Source organism: Pinus tabuliformis, chromosome 6 (genome assembly GCF_031772625.1).
Source record: "Pinus tabuliformis cultivar Carrire ecotype Pingquan chromosome 6, CPIR1, whole genome shotgun sequence".
Lineage (NCBI taxonomy): Eukaryota > Viridiplantae > Streptophyta > Pinopsida > Pinales > Pinaceae > Pinus > Pinus tabuliformis.
In genome coordinates, this window is record NC_142292.1 from 732,262,668 (window position 1) to 732,279,434 (window position 16,767).

The following is a 16,767-nucleotide window of genomic DNA, read 5'->3' on the forward strand; positions in this document are numbered from 1 at the left end:
AAACATCTAGCACATAATAAATATTGTTCATTAATATCTACTTAATCAAAATAGATGAGTCATTCGGAAAAAAAAATGTTTATGCCTAATCCAACTAAAAAAGATTACATAATTAACATCAAATCAGTATATTGTTCTTTGTCAGATTAATATAAAAAAATGAAATATATTTCAATGGTTGAAAGTCATATAGTACAATATGACTACACTTTACCTAGTAATAATGAGCTAGATAAAAGACATTGAGATTTATTATTTTCAATCTAGAAGTTTGAATGCATAATTAGTTATAGAAAATAAAAACTCTCTATAGAAAGTTCATATTAAAACATGTATCTTCTAAAAAATCAAAATCTTATATTAATTTTTTTATTATTTTAAAATTATTGTAGCTTTCCAATATAGCTAATTTATATTTGGACTAAAATATGTATGTCTATATATATTTTGGTGGTATTAAGTTAGCTCACAAAAATATTCACTTGAGAGTTCATAAAACTTCAAACTATTTTGATGAACCACCCAAAATAATCCCAATTAAATTATTTTTCACTCAAATTATTTTCTAAAATATTAGTAAATATAAGAATCCAAAACATCATAATCGCGTCATAGTTGTTGATACACATTATTAACATTGCGATTATTCTTGATCATCTGTAACATGTTCTATTTATAAATACTATAAACAATTAATTGGAAATTTCGGTTTTTCATATTGTTAAAAATTAATCTAAAAAATAAACATAAATAAATCACCAATGTTTTCCAATGCAAATTTAAAAGGCAGAACAAAACCACCTCAAACTTCTGCACTCATATATTGGATTACTACTAGCATTTGCACCTAATGTTGCAAAGGAAATGTCGTAAGGCATAGTGTGTGGAAGAATATTGAAATGTGAATAGGCTTTTGTGGGCTTTTTTGAAAGCAAGGGTTGATGATTTCGAGTTTAAATTTGAGGAATCCATGCCGAAAACCGTTGAAATGGAATGCAAGTAGCCATAAATATGCATTGAACTTGTTTAGAGACATTTGTTTGTAGTTGGTAAAAATTGTGGAGTTAAAGGTGAAGATAAATGAATGAATCCATGCGAACAACAACCAGGTATCCATATTGATTTGGATAGGGTTATTTAAGAAATCGTTATTCAAACGGGAAATTAAACTAATATGAAGATATATTGAAAACATGTATTATATTCATTATAAACAATTGGATTTTGTCAACAAAATATGTTAAAACCCATTGACAATGAATTGGTTGTGAGGACATAAACTATCAAAATGGTATTGATCTTGAAACATCCCTTTTTAAGTTTGAAATGGAAAACACAAATAGTTGTGAGGACATAAACCATCAAGATGGTATTTGATGTTGAAACATCCTTTTTTAAGTGTGAAATGGAAAATACAAATAGTGTGTTGTAGCATCTTTTTTTAAGTTTGAAATGGAAAACACAAATAGTTGTGAGGACACAAACCATCAAAACGGTATTTGATCTTGAAACATCCTTTTTTAAGTTTGAAATGGAAAATACAAACAGTGAATTGTAACAGAAGAGGTTCGAGAAGGAATATAATATTCTAAAGAACATTGTGCTTGTCATTCCATATTTGAAGTTGTATGAAAACATGTTGGAGGCATCGAAGACCTGAAGAAGCAGTAATGGACCTGCAAAATGTATATTTTGTTAGAATTAGTAATATGTAAATCAGCTGCGGAAATTTATTAGCAATACTTTGCAGGTGAGTTGTGTTAAAATGAATCTGGAATGAATGGAAATGAAGTTACCTTTGCTATGGGGATTTATATATTGTTAGTGGAAGATGCATGGTGAATAACGGCATATTGAACACCATTGGAGGTTAATGCGTAGTTGGAGATGCATATCTTTTGCTTGCCATTCTACTTATAGTTGCTTAGCTATGCTATTTCTGAGTCCATGTGTCCTGTTGCAAAAGAAAGAAAATGTTAGAATGAGATGTATAGATAATATAAAGACATTCTAATATTTGCTTAATTATTAATATTGATTAAAGTTGGTTGTTGTTGAAAGATATGAAAAGTATGTTATGAAATAGAATGAGGTAAATAAATGGAGGAAACCTTTTGGTGATGTTAAAGTATGGGCTGGAGTAGATTATCTGGAGGCGGCATTGAACGGAGAATTTCTTCTGCGTGTTTTCTGTGAGCAATGTTTTTGTTGTCCTTCATTTTACTGTAACGATCGAAACTGAATGCGGGGTTAATCCGGAGATCTTGTAGAGAAGGTACTCTTGAAATAGCTATGAATGTGAGACCTTGACGTTCTGTTTTTCCAATGTCAATTGTTTCTTTTGGAAGTGTCATACCTTGAGATTTATGTATGGTTAAAGCCCAAGCCATCTTCAGTGGAATTTGTGCACGTCCATTTCTTTTTACTGCTGGAATAGGCAAGTGAGTGGGGTTTCTCTCATCCCAAGGAGGCCCAATGTATTTGGGAAAATCTACGACAACAAATGTTGGAATTTGTGGTGGTGCAGTTGATTCTTTGTAAAAGATGGTCACAATTTCTCCGAGGGAACCATTAACAAGTCCGGCAGAAACCCAAAGGTTGGAAGTCAACATAACTTTTTTGCCATTGCATAGTAATACAATTCGCTCAAGTTGCTCATCTTCTGAGGAAATGCTGGAATATGTGTTGTCATCTTCAGCAATGGATCTTGCGATAGGAGTGTTTAGAGATTTCATCATTTGCTTATTATGGACCATTGTTTGAGCATTTGTTGGAAATAGATGCATGGAATCATGGAATGAACATATTTCTTCTTCCGATAAAAAGGAATCTGTGTACGACATGAGTACATTGTAGTCGTCAATTGTTGGATTTGCATCTCTAATGTTCTGGAGAATGTTCCTGAAAGTAACCTGTGCAATGTTGTCGCCTTGTTGATGAAATATTGTGTCTAATGTGATGACTGTGTTGAAGGTGTTCCAGAGTGCACTTCCATGGCTTGTCCCTGCATATAGAGGTATGTCTTTGACAGGTGGTAGTTGACCGAGATCACCAACCAATATAATGGAACAGCCATTGAAAGGAGCGTTTCTTTGGTTGGAAAATGCCTCTCGAAGACGTTCATCAATATGGTTGAGAAGCTTTGGCCCAATGAAGCTCATTTCATCGATTAGTATGTATCTTATATGCCTGAGTTCTTCTTGGAATTTTGCAAGAGCATTACCTTGTAAGGGCATAAGATCCTTTATAGGAAGGTGCAGAGCAGAATGGATTGTCAATGCTTGTATGTTGAAGGCAGCAACCCCTGTAGGGGTGAGGAGCATGATCGGTGAAGGTTCTGGGCTTGCAAGGCTTATGAGCATATCTTTGATGCAATTAATAAGGAGGGATTTTCCTGTACCGGCAGTGCCTTGTATTATCATTCTGAGAGCGGGTAAATAATCCTTCCTAGCAAAATGATTAGAAATAATATTTAGAGCTTTTCTTTGCATTGGAGATAATGTAGTAAGGGTCGCCAGGATATGTTGATGTGTTTGAAGAATGCGGTGGATGGAGCGGCTATTCTCAATGAATTGTATGGCATTATTTTGTAGATCCAATGGGATAGTGGTATGATTCCAGTTATGGGTGTCATCAAAGCCACAAAGACCAAGCATGTCAAGGTCATTTATGAAAAGCTCATTTGTAGGGTGTAATTGGGAAAGTAATTCCCATTCATTTATTTCCATGGTGTCTGGAGGATTGGTTTCATGAATAGTTGAGGTATCATTTGTGACAGATTCAATATCAGATAGTGTGCGGTGTTGATGCCAAGGTCTGTAGAATGGACGAAATGTTTGCCAATTTGCGATGAATTCTGCAGCAGAATCTCCTATATCTTGTACGATATGGAGAAAAGGTTTGTATAGCATAAGTTCAACCCTGCAAAAGTTAGTGTAGCAAGGTTCTATTGTGGATGGTATGGAGGAGTAACGTGGTATGACCCGAACAATTGCTTTTTTAGGTCTTTGTTTCCATTTGTTTGTTTTGCGACGAGGATCATATGACCAGGATCTTTCCAATTCTATTAGTGATGTGGATTCTAGGGTAGAAGGGCGCTGGATATATGTATCTATGATGTGTGGGGATGTAGTGGAGGGGGTGTTCATTTGTGGAAGGCGCATAAGAATTTTTTGGTTTACATTTAAAGAAATGAATGGTCGGCTACATAATCTTAATGGTAATTTTTGCAGCATATGGCAGGTTTCTTGTGCTCAAATGTCACGATCAACAAGGGTTTCTGCAAGAAATTTTCGAAATACGGATGTTGCTGGGTCAGCAATGGGTGAAGCCAGGACAATTCTACATAGCATGTGGTGGAAGCTTTCAGATTTTTTTTTCTGCTTTGGATGCATATTTGTCGATATATTTTTGTACAACGTGTATGGAGAGTACTGGTTGGCAATCAACATTTGCACGCCAAATAGATAGGATGGTAGGGTTATGGCTATTGAGTCGATCGTCGTTGCGAGCAGGGGTGTATGTTTTTTGGCCATTGGAATCAATGAATAAGCCCAATTTTGGATGTAATTCCCATGGTGCTTTATAATGACATTGGAGTGAGGATCCATTTTTTCTTAGGCATGTGCTTTCTGAGCATTTTGTGTGACGTTCAACACAATTGACGAGCTGTTCATAGTCACTGAAAGGATTGGTTCTGAAGATTTGCGGTGTGGAGAATAGACAAGGGTCTTTGGGATTTGTGCAAGCAGTTGGTTGGTTTGAAGTCGAAGGGGTATAAGGGTTCCAAGCAGAAATATATTTGTCGAAGAATTGCCTTGTAATATCAACTGCTTCTATGTCTTCCCAGTTGAGGTTTTCCATATCAGGTGCATTTTCTATCCAAAGGAAACCATGGATGTGCGCAAATCCCCTATGTTGCCATTCATACCTATCAAGTATGCATTTTTGTAAGATAATTTTGCAATAGGTGAGGAATGTTGTTTCGCGTTTTTGGGAAAAAATGCGGTAGAATGTGTACCTGTACCAGTAATCTTTTCTATTTAAGTGTTTCTCTAAGATAATCTCATGAAATGCTGTGAATCTATGGTGCATATATAGTGATGTTAAATGTGGGTTAGAGATAATGTTATCATTTCTCCACTTTTGTTGTTTTGCAATATCAGAAGGAAGACATCCGAGCATGATTGCATGAAGATTAGGCCATTTTGTATCAGTTGCACTTAATGTGAAGAAGAACGTCGGGAAACCGAGTTGAGATATCATGTCCGTTAGTTCATTCTTAGCTTTGTGCCAAAATGATCTTGTTCCACGTAAAGAGCTACCGAATCGCATGACTTGCTCTGCCAATTTCTCATCTAGAAATTGTTCTAATCGGATGTTCAGATCTTGAATAGATATTGGGAGGTTATCTGTGATGTTCTTTTTCACAAAAATCGATGTTGTTGCTTGACTGCGATGTTGCATCATGAGATTATATATGTAATAATGAAAGCGTGGGTGCTTTCCAAATCTGTTATCATAGTAACGTATGAGATGAAGCGCATATTCATGTAACTGCACTGCTTTCATTCTTGGCTGATTTGGCATTGTAGCTCCTGTCGGGAAAAGGCTGGGGAAAGCCATAGAGAGTAGACCTTTTGTGTTGTATTCATTCACTGGCGATAAACCAATTTTTTGCCACTCAATTTTAGTATCAGATTGGTGGTTGTAAGCATGTAAATAATGGCGAATTTCTTGGATTTCTATATTTGTATTAGGTACGATGGGTACGAATGCTGATGTTTGGTTTACGGATGGGTCTGCGGAATCTTCGGTGAGCTCATGTGGTGGTTCAAGTGAAAGGTGGATAGTGGTTTCTGTAGTATTGGAATGGTGAAGGGAGGAGGAGACATCGGTGGGGATTGCTGGTAAGGATGCCAGTGCGTTGGTATCAATACGAACATTCTTATAGTATGGGTCATTTGCTAATTTGTATTCTAAAGTAGTGAGAATGCGATGTCTACTGACAATGAAATCATAAGCCTTATGGTCATTACTATGACGCGTGAAAATTAGGATGTCCAAGTGTTCAACACGTCGTGGCAACATGTTTGTGATTTTTGTAATGTCTTGAGGAAAACAAATTGTGTGGCCACTGTATTTATATTGGCCACCACGTGCATGTGTTACTTGTAGTATAGGGTTAACCCTAGCAATGAGCATTTCTTCTATTTGTGAAAGAGATGTAAGGATAGCTGGTTGAGGACCAGGGTCCATGTTGTTTGATAATGAGAAGCGATGATCCTTTGTTTCAGAGACGCATCTGGAGCAGCAATACATGTGGTTGGAATTGCGGATATGTATTCCAGGATATGATTCAAGACAAATGGAGCATGGGCATTTAGGTGGAAGTTTATCAATCTTTGCATGGAAATCTCGATGTGCTTGATTAGTATAAACATTGTTGAAAGCATGTGCGAAGGAGGGGTTAGGGCAATGAGGCATGGATGTATTTGTTTGAGAGGTGTGCTGAGAAGATAAAGAGTTTGATAATTGCAAGGGAGGATTTTTTTCCGGGTGGGCCATTTCAGACGAGGAATGTTGGTTTTCCTTCTGTTTTTTGTGTTTTTGACATTCTCTGATGTCTTTTTTTGCGTGATAAAGCTCACGACGATGTGCATTTATTCGTTCTTTATTTGTTGCATAGTATCTTCGAGCACGTTCATTATTAGAAGAAGAAGCCATTCACAAAATTTATGGTACCTATAAGCAAGAGAGGAGAAAAGAAGAATGTTATTTGGAGACAACAACCATGTTATTGTATGAAAGCGAAAGAAGGGTAAAAAATTCAAGCGAAAGCGAAAGAAGGGAAAAAAATCTAAGTTTTGAATAGCTTTATGTGAATTTTTTTATTTGAATAATCTGTTTGAAAGAACATAGTAGTATTTTTTCTTTATACATGTAGATAGTTTCATGTGTAACGTAGCAAGTTACGTCATTTTTTAAAAGAAGATGATAGAAGAAAAAAAGAATGTGAATTTGTCTACTCACATAATGCTAGATACAATGGAGGATAAATACTTATTTCAATGGTATATAAGAAAATTTCATAAGAAGGCATGCAACAGTATATCTTGTAAAGTTGTATTTATAAAATTGGACAATAGGAATTATCAAAAAGCAAGGAATACATTTTGCAATAATTATCTACAATGTCGAGATGTTCTGAATTTCTCGAAGGATGTTGTTGCATTCTGTCGTGAAATACAACTTTTCTTCTTTTATGATAACGCATTTCAATCGTGGCACTTCTTTAAAAGTTTCTATCTTCACTGATACCGTGAAGATATGATCTGTCCATAGATCTTTAGAGACAATTTCCTTGATCAGTTCTAGATCTGAAGACAATAAATAGAAGTCTTTGGCATTATTTCCAAGAATTGTAGATCTCGCGTCTTCGAAAGCAAAAGTTGAAGCTAATTCACCAGTGTGATCTTGTATTTCGATTTTCAATAAGTATCTGTAATCACAGTCACTTACTTTAACGTTGCATTTTGGACAGAACCACATCCCTATATTTTGTGGAATAAGCTTTTTCATGCATTTTTTCCCACCAATGATCGACGGGCAAGAAATGTAGTAAAAACTATCCATCCCAATTTTTGTTATTGTGCCCTTTAATTGAAAAAATGTTGGTTTCTCTAAGGAATCCATACTGTAAATGTCAGCAATTGTTATTTTTTTTTGTTGATGGCCAAAAGGAGATCTTGTTGTCAAAGATGTAGAAGCTGCAGTTGAACCTTCTTTTTTAAACCACGACTTTAGCGTATGGGCCTCTTCAATGTCAGGATCTACAAGAACAATGGATCTCGTTGTAGTGCCGATATTTTTTCCATTAAATTCTCCAACACGCGCAGATTTGATTGTAATGATGGGGTTATTTCCTGTAGCACATAGGGAGGAGATTTCCTGTGACACGGCATTAAAATTATCTCCCCAAAATATTGCATCTATGTTATACCCTGACATGTCTTCAAGTTGTACTGTTTGTTTATTAACTTCAGATCCGTCTTTTCTATGTATAGTGCATACACTGGAAATGGCTGTGACAACACCAAGAATATCAACAATGGAGTTGACGTTTGTTGTTCTGATATCATTAATTGATTTTATATTGAATCGCACTGTTGGATTATTTTTTTTTTCGTTAGCAACATGTTCTATGGTAGATGTTGCATTCAACAAAATTTCCCAGTCATTGTTCAAGTGGTTGTATTGCTTATTAGCCATTTTTACATTCCCTTTAGAGATAATGTAGACATTTTCATTTTGGATTTTGTCGAAAAAATAATCTATGACATTATTGAAACATGTAATATGTATTTCTCCACCCTCTGTATCGAACAAGTCAAAACCAAACACTTTACTGGGTCCATATTGATTCTGAAACTGTCGAAGAGCTGTTTTCCTTTGGACGTATCCTTTTATGCACCAATTTGAGTGGTAAGGGTTTAACGATTTGATGGGAATTTGAACTGGCAGAACGGATGGAGTTGGAGTAGTTGGAAGAGGGCAGTGTCTTTTTGATAAAGGATTTGGGTCCGATAAGGATGGAGTGTTTTCATCAGATGTGATCGGGATACTCATAGTTTTTGGATTGCCAGTTAAGGGTGCAAATGATGTAGATATTTCAAAGTCCATTAGCTTTATAGACCTACACGACAATGAGAGTCATATGAATAACTGTTAGAAGTGGTTGTGTTATAAATAAAAAATGTTAAATTTGAAATAAGAAATTTATAACAAACTTACGTTGATGGACCGATAGCTGAGGTAGTCCAAATTTTAACATTTATAACAGAACCCTTTTGTAGCAAGCCTGCTGCTACGAGATCATTGAAATATTTTGGAAGCATGATGTGTTTCTTATGTGTTCCATCTGAAATTGTAGTACGATATCGTGGAGTTGAATTTTGCATTTATTGTATTGGTTCAAGTTCAACAATTTGTCGGTATGGTTGAATATGAGTTGATCCAGATAACATTGAGGAAATTGCATTCTGAGTAAGGTTTGTTGTCATTTTCTGGTACAAAACAAAACACAAAAATGTTGTTTTCTTCACATAAGATGTTTAATATTCATTACATTCCTACAACATTACTTGAAAATATATGAATTAAAGGGCAAAGGGCAAGAAGCATGTTCAATTTGTTTCTGAATGAATGGATATCTAAGCTTGGAAACATAATGAAGAAAGATATTTATTACAACAACTTTTATACGATCATTTTTTTTGAAACATAGTTTCACCAAGCGAAGAGGAAGAAGGAGAGGGAGAAACAGACGAAGTAGAAGGTTGGAGGGTAACTCTAGTATCATCTGGTTGCTGATTTGATTGCTCAAGAATCATGGTGTTTTGAATGACAGATGTCGAGAAAAGCCATATTGGCGGGCCAATTGCAAGCCCTGGAAGGGACAATGTAGCCATATGAGGTGCACCAACATCTCCCCTAGAGGAAAAGGGAGTAGGATTCCCCCAAGGGGAAATCCTTGATTAGTGGACCCCATTTTTTCAACCTAAGACCAATGAGGGAACAATGATGTTATTTCGATTTAAATAAATTTTATGACGCTTTGACACAACTTGCTTTTTCAATTTTTAAGAGTTGAGAAAAAGCTAAAGATGACTCTAGTCGCCTTCGATTTGGGTAACTCTAGTATCATCTGGTTGCTGATTTGATTGCTCAAGAATCACGGTGTTTTGAACGACAGAGGTCGAGAAAATCCATACTGGTGGGCCAATTGCAAGTCTTGGAAGGGATAATGTAGCCATATGAGGTGCACCAACATCTCCCCTAGAGGAAAAGAGAGTAGGATTCCCCTAAGGGGGAATCCTTGATTGGTGGACTCCATTTTCTCACCCTAAGACCAACGAGGGAACAACAATGTTATTTCGATTTAAATAAATTTTATGATGCTTTGACACAATTTTCTTTTTCAATTTTTAAGAGTCGAGAAAAAGCTAAAGATGACTCTAGTCGCCTTCGATTTTTAATGAGCCTGAAGTGACAAGTGCTCAGATGGACCTTTTCTTTTAAGGAGTCTGAAAAGGAATGAAGGTGACTACTCTGGATATCTAGACAGGGGGATTACCAAACCAATCACAAAACTGCATAATACTTTTTATGGTATAGCAGTCAATCTTCCTGAATGCTGTGTTTAGTGCATTGCGATTGATAGGGTGGAAGACACGGCTTCCTATGGATAAAGGGTATAGCCTACTATGGTCTCCCAATACATACTCGACGGTACGTGGGAGCACAAGTCCATACTGGAACTTGTCGTTTCAAAGAGGAGGAATCACCCAACCTATGATGAAAGCGATAGTTACCAGGCTTTACGACGTCGAAATACGTCTCTAGCCTAGACTTCTAAATGTTGTGCGTTAGGTTCCAAAGAGTTTTTATGTTTATTGAAATTTATTTTACAGTTGATCTTTCTTAAGAAGTTTTCCTTTAAGGTTGATCGCGTGATGTACATATACAATTCCTAAATATGCAATCTAAGATGATAAATAGTCGTTTACTTTCTTTTTGCAGTGAAAATCCTAGCTACTAAGGAAAGAGAAGTGAAAATGTTTCAACATAGAGCAGAGAGCACACACTAAGTCATAAATCAATTTCCGCATGCATTCTAAATGCAAATGCACATGCATGTATTTGTTTTCCGCTTTCTTAATGTGTGGATGACAAAAAAATGCCAAGTGGAATATAATATCAATACAGGGATATGACTATTCCAGAATTCTGATAGACATGATCAAAAAAATTAAAGTTGGTATCTAAGATTTCTAGAGTCTGTTCACCAGAAACAAGACAGTCACGATGGCACCACTTTGCATTAGTTTAACACAAAGGAATAAAGTTTAAATTTTCAAGAAAGCATATATATAACTGAATCAATTCAATTGGGAAATAATTTTGAATCAAATTTATAAGACTCTGTATCTGCTTTGTGGCTAATGTACAATTGATGGCAGAGGATTTTCTATCATGGTCCATGGATGAAATAGAAATTAAACAAAAACTCATAAAGGAGATTAAGGTTGTTACCAGAGATGAAGTAAGACAGAAACGTCCAGAAATGTCCTTGAAAGTTGAACCTGAAAAAGACGAGGGTTATGATCCTCGATCTCAAACATAGACTTATCACATTGAAACTTAACAAGACTATGGTTACAATCTTCAATACCAAAAATAGATTATGACAGTGAACCCTAACAAGACTAAGGTTATGATCTTCAATACCAAACATAGACTTATCATTGTAAACATTAACAAGACTAAGGTTATGATCTTCAGTACTTATAAGAACAATCATACTTCCATTTCATATCTACAGGGGATGAAATAGAGAATCGAGATCACTACATCATATACCTATGTGGGGTTCCAATTCACTGGCAAGGAAGAGGCCTCAAAAAGATACAAGCCTTGACCTAAGTGATAGAAACTCAAGGGACAGAAAAGTTAAAAGTAAAGGGGTCAAGTCTTTCTCAAGACAAGCATTCCGTGAAAATGGCATATGGATTCCTTGAACCCCTACTAAATGCCCATGAAGATGAACATGGTGATCATAAATTCACAATAGAACAAATATATGCAAAAACAATACATTCTTTCATAAAGGCTTACAGGTACCTACATTAACAATGGGCAAGAGAAATTTTGATGCAGTAGTAGACACAAGCAGTGATGAGCATCATCTCTAATCTCTGCTGGGAAGAGGTATTCAGAAAACCACCTATAAAACCAATAAAGATGATAAGATCCTTATAAGGGTGGCCAATCACATTATTTGCAAGACCATAGGTAAATTGATGGCAGTAAGAACACAGTGTTATGAGATCACTCCTCATAAAACATTTGAAGTCCTTAGATTACCTAGAAAATTTTATTGGGCATTGCTTGGAAGATCTTGAATATATGCAACGAGAAGAACCAGATGTTTCGATAAGGAAGAATTCATTTTCAAAAACAGCCAAAGAAATGTAAAATCGCACCAGATAAAAGTAATGTGGTAGTGGAAAGTGAAACGGATACCACAAATATAGACCGGCCATCAGGAACAAAACCCAAATGGAACACACTTGTATATGATGTGGAACCCAGGCCATCAGGAATTTTTGTTTTCTGAACAGGGTTTTCATAATTTTCATCTTTCGCTGGATTTTTTTACACTTTGCTGGAGGGTGGGCTGACCACGGTGAAGAAATTTATAATTGGAAAATGTAAACTATTGTTAAATTACGTTGTTCTGGAGGTGAACATCTATTTGATAATATATCAGTTTGTGGAGTGACTGATAATTTGTAACGTTGATAAGCCACTCATTTTGTACTGGCATCTTTATAGTAACAGAATCCAAACTATTGAGTTAGTATTTTCTAATTTCCATGGCATTTGGTCTGCATAGCTTTTTTTTACATATATTTAGTATACTGTATATGTCATTACCACTATCAACGAGAAGAACCAGATGTTTTGATAAGGAAGAATTCATTTTCAAAAACAGCCAAAGAAATGTAAAATCCCACTAGATAAAAGTAATGTGGTAGTGGAAAGTGAAACGGATACCACAAATATAGACAGGCCATCAGGACCAAAACAAAAATGGAACACACTTTTATATGATGTGGAACCCAGGCCATCAGGAATTTTTGTTTTCTGAACAGGGTTTTCATAATACCATATTTAGCTTGCAACTGCTTGCTATATAGTAAAAAATGGCTATTGTCAGATAAAGGTAGTGAGAAACAACTGCAAATTCAATAACGGAACAGAGATTAAACTGCATGCAAGATGATCCGAGAACGAGTAGTAAAGAAAAAATTACCTAACACTTTCTCCAAGGTGCATAGATATCGAATTCAGCTGTGCCTTGTTAAGGCTTCTAAGGTTCCCTTTTAGAACTATATCTAAAAACATAATAGCTGCAAGGGTAGTCCTCAAATTTTTATTGCCCTGTGATGTGATGTGAATTTTTAGGGACATTTCTAACAATAATATATCTAGACCTATCCCGAGATCTATTGGGAACATGGAACATCTATTAAAATTGTAAGTCTTGTATGTAGAAAAGTTTTTGAATTATTAAGCTACAAGTTTTATGTGTGAAAGTTATATTTATTTTTAACCCCATTGGATTATGAAAAGCTTAATGGGTGAGAGTTATATTAATCCCATGATTTCTATTGGATTATGAATTCAAGGAACTTGAGTGGAAATAAATTGAGTGGGTTTCTCCCTGCAGACTTGGGAAACTTGAGAAGTATCGGGGATATGTAAGTCCTTAGTATTTGATTTGTGTAGCTTGTGAACTAGTTCTACTTTCTAGTTCTTTCTACATCTCTTTTTGGTGTGCCCTAGCGACTTCATCAAAACAGTAACATAGTGTGGTATTTTTTCAATGCAGGGACCTTTCTGCCAACCAATTATCGGGCCCTATTCCTTCAGAACTTGGACAACTACAGAATTTGGTCTCACTGTAAGTTCCTTGGAGTGATCCCTAAATTATAATTTATTAATACCTTCACAATTATTCTGAAAATAACTCTGTAAATGGATAATATATAGGATACTGAATAACAACAGTTTATCAGAGGAGATGCCATGGCAGTTGACCAACTGCTTTAGCCTTACTACTCTGTAAGAATTTGCCTGAATTGGTGCTATTTTTTGTTCATTTCATCGTGAAATTACAGAGGAAATAATCCTCGTATATCAACTCGTAGTTATTCATACTGGAAACGATCAATTTGTTTTACAGAAACCTCTCCTACAACAATTTGTCTGGGAATATTCCTGTCACACAGAACTTTACAAGGTTTACCCCAGAAAGGTGTAGATATAATGAACACATTTTATTTCTAGATCAAATTCAGTTTTCTTCTTGATATTGTCAAGTCTGTACATTTTATCTGATGGGAACGATTTTTGCCTCAGTTTTTTTGGAAATCCAGGTCTCTGTGGTTATTGGATTGGATCACTTTGTGGGATATCTGCCAGACAACCAAAAGGTGAAAACAGAACTAGATATTACAAATCAGATTCCATAGATTTGTATTAAATATCCTTTAGATTATATTGATAGTGTTACCTATTGATTGTGTAAATGGACAGCTTCTGTGTCAACAACAGCTATTGTTTGCATCTCATTGGGTTCAGTGATATTAGTGTGTGTAATCACCATCGCTCTCTACCTTTCAAATCAACATAAACCATTCACTAAAGGGTCATCAAGCAAAATGGGTCAAGGTATTATGCCTCATTTCAAATTTGTTATTTCTCAGAGTAAAGCTATCATCTTACCATCAATATCTATGCCTCTTGTTAAAATATTCTTGCATGTCCTGACCGGGTTCTCCAAGGCTTGTAATATTGCACATGGATATGGCCCTATACATGTATGATGATATAATGAGAATGACCGAAAATTTGAATGAGAAATTTATAATTGGCAATGGTGCTACAACCACAGTTTACAGATGTGATCTTAATAACTGTAAGCTAGTTGCTATAAAAAGACTATACACACACTATCCACAAAGCTTGCGGGAATTCGAAACTGAGTTAGAGACTATTGGAAGTATCAAGCATCGATCTGTCCTCCAACAATATCACGGGAACAATTCCTGTAGAGCTGGGCAATATTATAAATTTAGACAGATTGTGAGTTTTAGTTATTCTAATGTCTTGGTTAAGGCTTCTAAGGTTCCCTTTTAGAACTATATCTAAAAACATAATAGCTGCAAGGGTAGTCCTTACATTTTTATTGCCCTGTGATGTGATGTGAATTTTTAGGGACATTTCTAACAATAATATATCTGGACCTATCCCGAGATCTATTGGGAGAGCTCTTATTTAACAAAGGAGAACTTTCAAACAAATGGCAATCTTGGTGTTGAGACAACGCCCAGTCAACCCAATGGCAAACTGATTAGGTTCTGATGGATGTGCAACAATCACAAGCGGATAGACATTGCCACTGCACATATAAATCAACACAAATTTCTCAACAACAATATAAAATAAACAATAGGACCAGCTGGGATCCCTGCTATTTAGATGAGGATAATTTACCAACATTGATTTACACAGTAGATCTTAGAATGACGACAATTTAAAATAAAACTGTTTCTCAACATCCTCACAACTTTCTGAGAATAAACCATGATAGCTTGACCTTTTATGGTTCAAACAACATTTACAAAGCATATACATAGAGATAAAAAAAATTGCTAGAATGGTTTGAGATTCGAATCCAATAACCAGAAGTTCTTTTTCAGGAGATAAATGCCAGTAATAAATCAGTTCCAAACACAGGCCCCACTATTTTGAATTCAACAAATCTGACAATTACTACATGATGTTAATTCGGTCAGCATCCGATACAGATATAACACAAAGAAAATGCCTAAGGTTATGCACTGTTCTTTTATGGTGTTATGGCTCATTGTTATATTGTTATTATCATACTATCTGATTGAAGATTATCATACTATCTGATTGAGAGGGCAATAGCAGGCAAAAGGCAAACATGATATAGCTAATTTCTTTATGTTAGTTATTCTGGATGGATTTGGAAGTCCTATCAATTTAGTTTGGTAATTTCTGTACATTAATATAACTTTTCCAGGTTAAGAAGGGGATTTCTGTTGTTTTGTAATATTATTATAGCGGTGATGATACACTTACATTATCCATCCAAAAGAGGCCAGTTTTGGGAACACTTTAAGCATATTTTACGTAGAAAAAGGTCACTTATTTGCACAAAATGCACACGTTTTGAAGCTACCAGGCAACCACTATTTAAGAGTATTAAACTGGAGAAGATAAACAGAAATTAGATAACAACACTTCATGGCATAAGGCAAATATGAACATGGCACATATCAGATGGTATACCTGTTGAGTCTTTGAGCTGCACTCTATGTAAGCAGCAGCACTGACCTGTTTCCTCAACTCCTCACCCTGAAGATAAACAAAGACCTTCATATCTTTTCGTGGAGCATGTAGGGTGTAAATGTAGTTTTATTAAGCATGTCCATCATCTAAATTCAAAAGTTGTGCAAGCTACAATCCCAAACATGGGAACATCTAAGCAACTTCACCTAAACTGGAATTTCCCTTATTATTAACAACATAACAATCTAATATCGAGAGTAAGCAAAATGAAACAAACATACATGTGCAGTTGTTATTGGTGTAGTACCCAGATTGTCAGCCAAATAACGCTTATCTTCACGAAGATCTGCATTGTGAATAAAATTCACCATTGAATCAGCCTGACAAGTTAGATATATGTCTCATAAAATGCAGAGTAGGCAACAGAGGTTGGAATGTTTTCAAAAATGCAGAGCAGGCAGCAGAGGTTAGAATGTTTTCAATCTGCTTTTGTAAAATTCTTGAACTGTGAGATGTCATTAGAGAATTCACCAATTTTACAAACATCACATGCTGATGAAATTCTTTCAGTGAGAAGTAATAAGTTAGCTGTTCAAGATTATCATACTATCTGATTGAGAGGGCAATAGCAGGCAAAAGGTAAACATGATATAGCTAATTGTTTTATGTTAGTTATTCTAGATGGATTTGGAAGTCCTATGAATTTACTTTGGTAATTTCTGTACATTAATATAATTTTTCCAGGTTAAAAAGGGGATTTTTGTTGTTTTGTATTATTATTATAGCGGTGATGATACACTTACATTATCCATCCAAAAG

At 35.5% G+C, this 16,767-nt stretch overlaps 1 protein-coding gene across 1 annotated transcript; it reads left to right on the forward strand.

Moving 5' to 3' along the window:
* The first annotated feature begins 13,201 nt into the window (after nt 1-13,201).
* LOC149260803 (uncharacterized) lies at nt 13,202-14,453 on the forward strand. The gene is made up of 7 exons (XM_089460970.1): nt 13,202-13,205; nt 13,295-13,325; nt 13,457-13,528; nt 13,618-13,689; nt 13,811-13,882; nt 13,987-14,060; nt 14,164-14,453. Exons 1-7 carry the CDS (start codon nt 13,202-13,204, stop codon nt 14,451-14,453), a joined length of 615 nt encoding a protein of 204 aa, XP_089317096.1.
* Nucleotides 14,454-16,767: the final 2,314 nt, after the last annotated feature.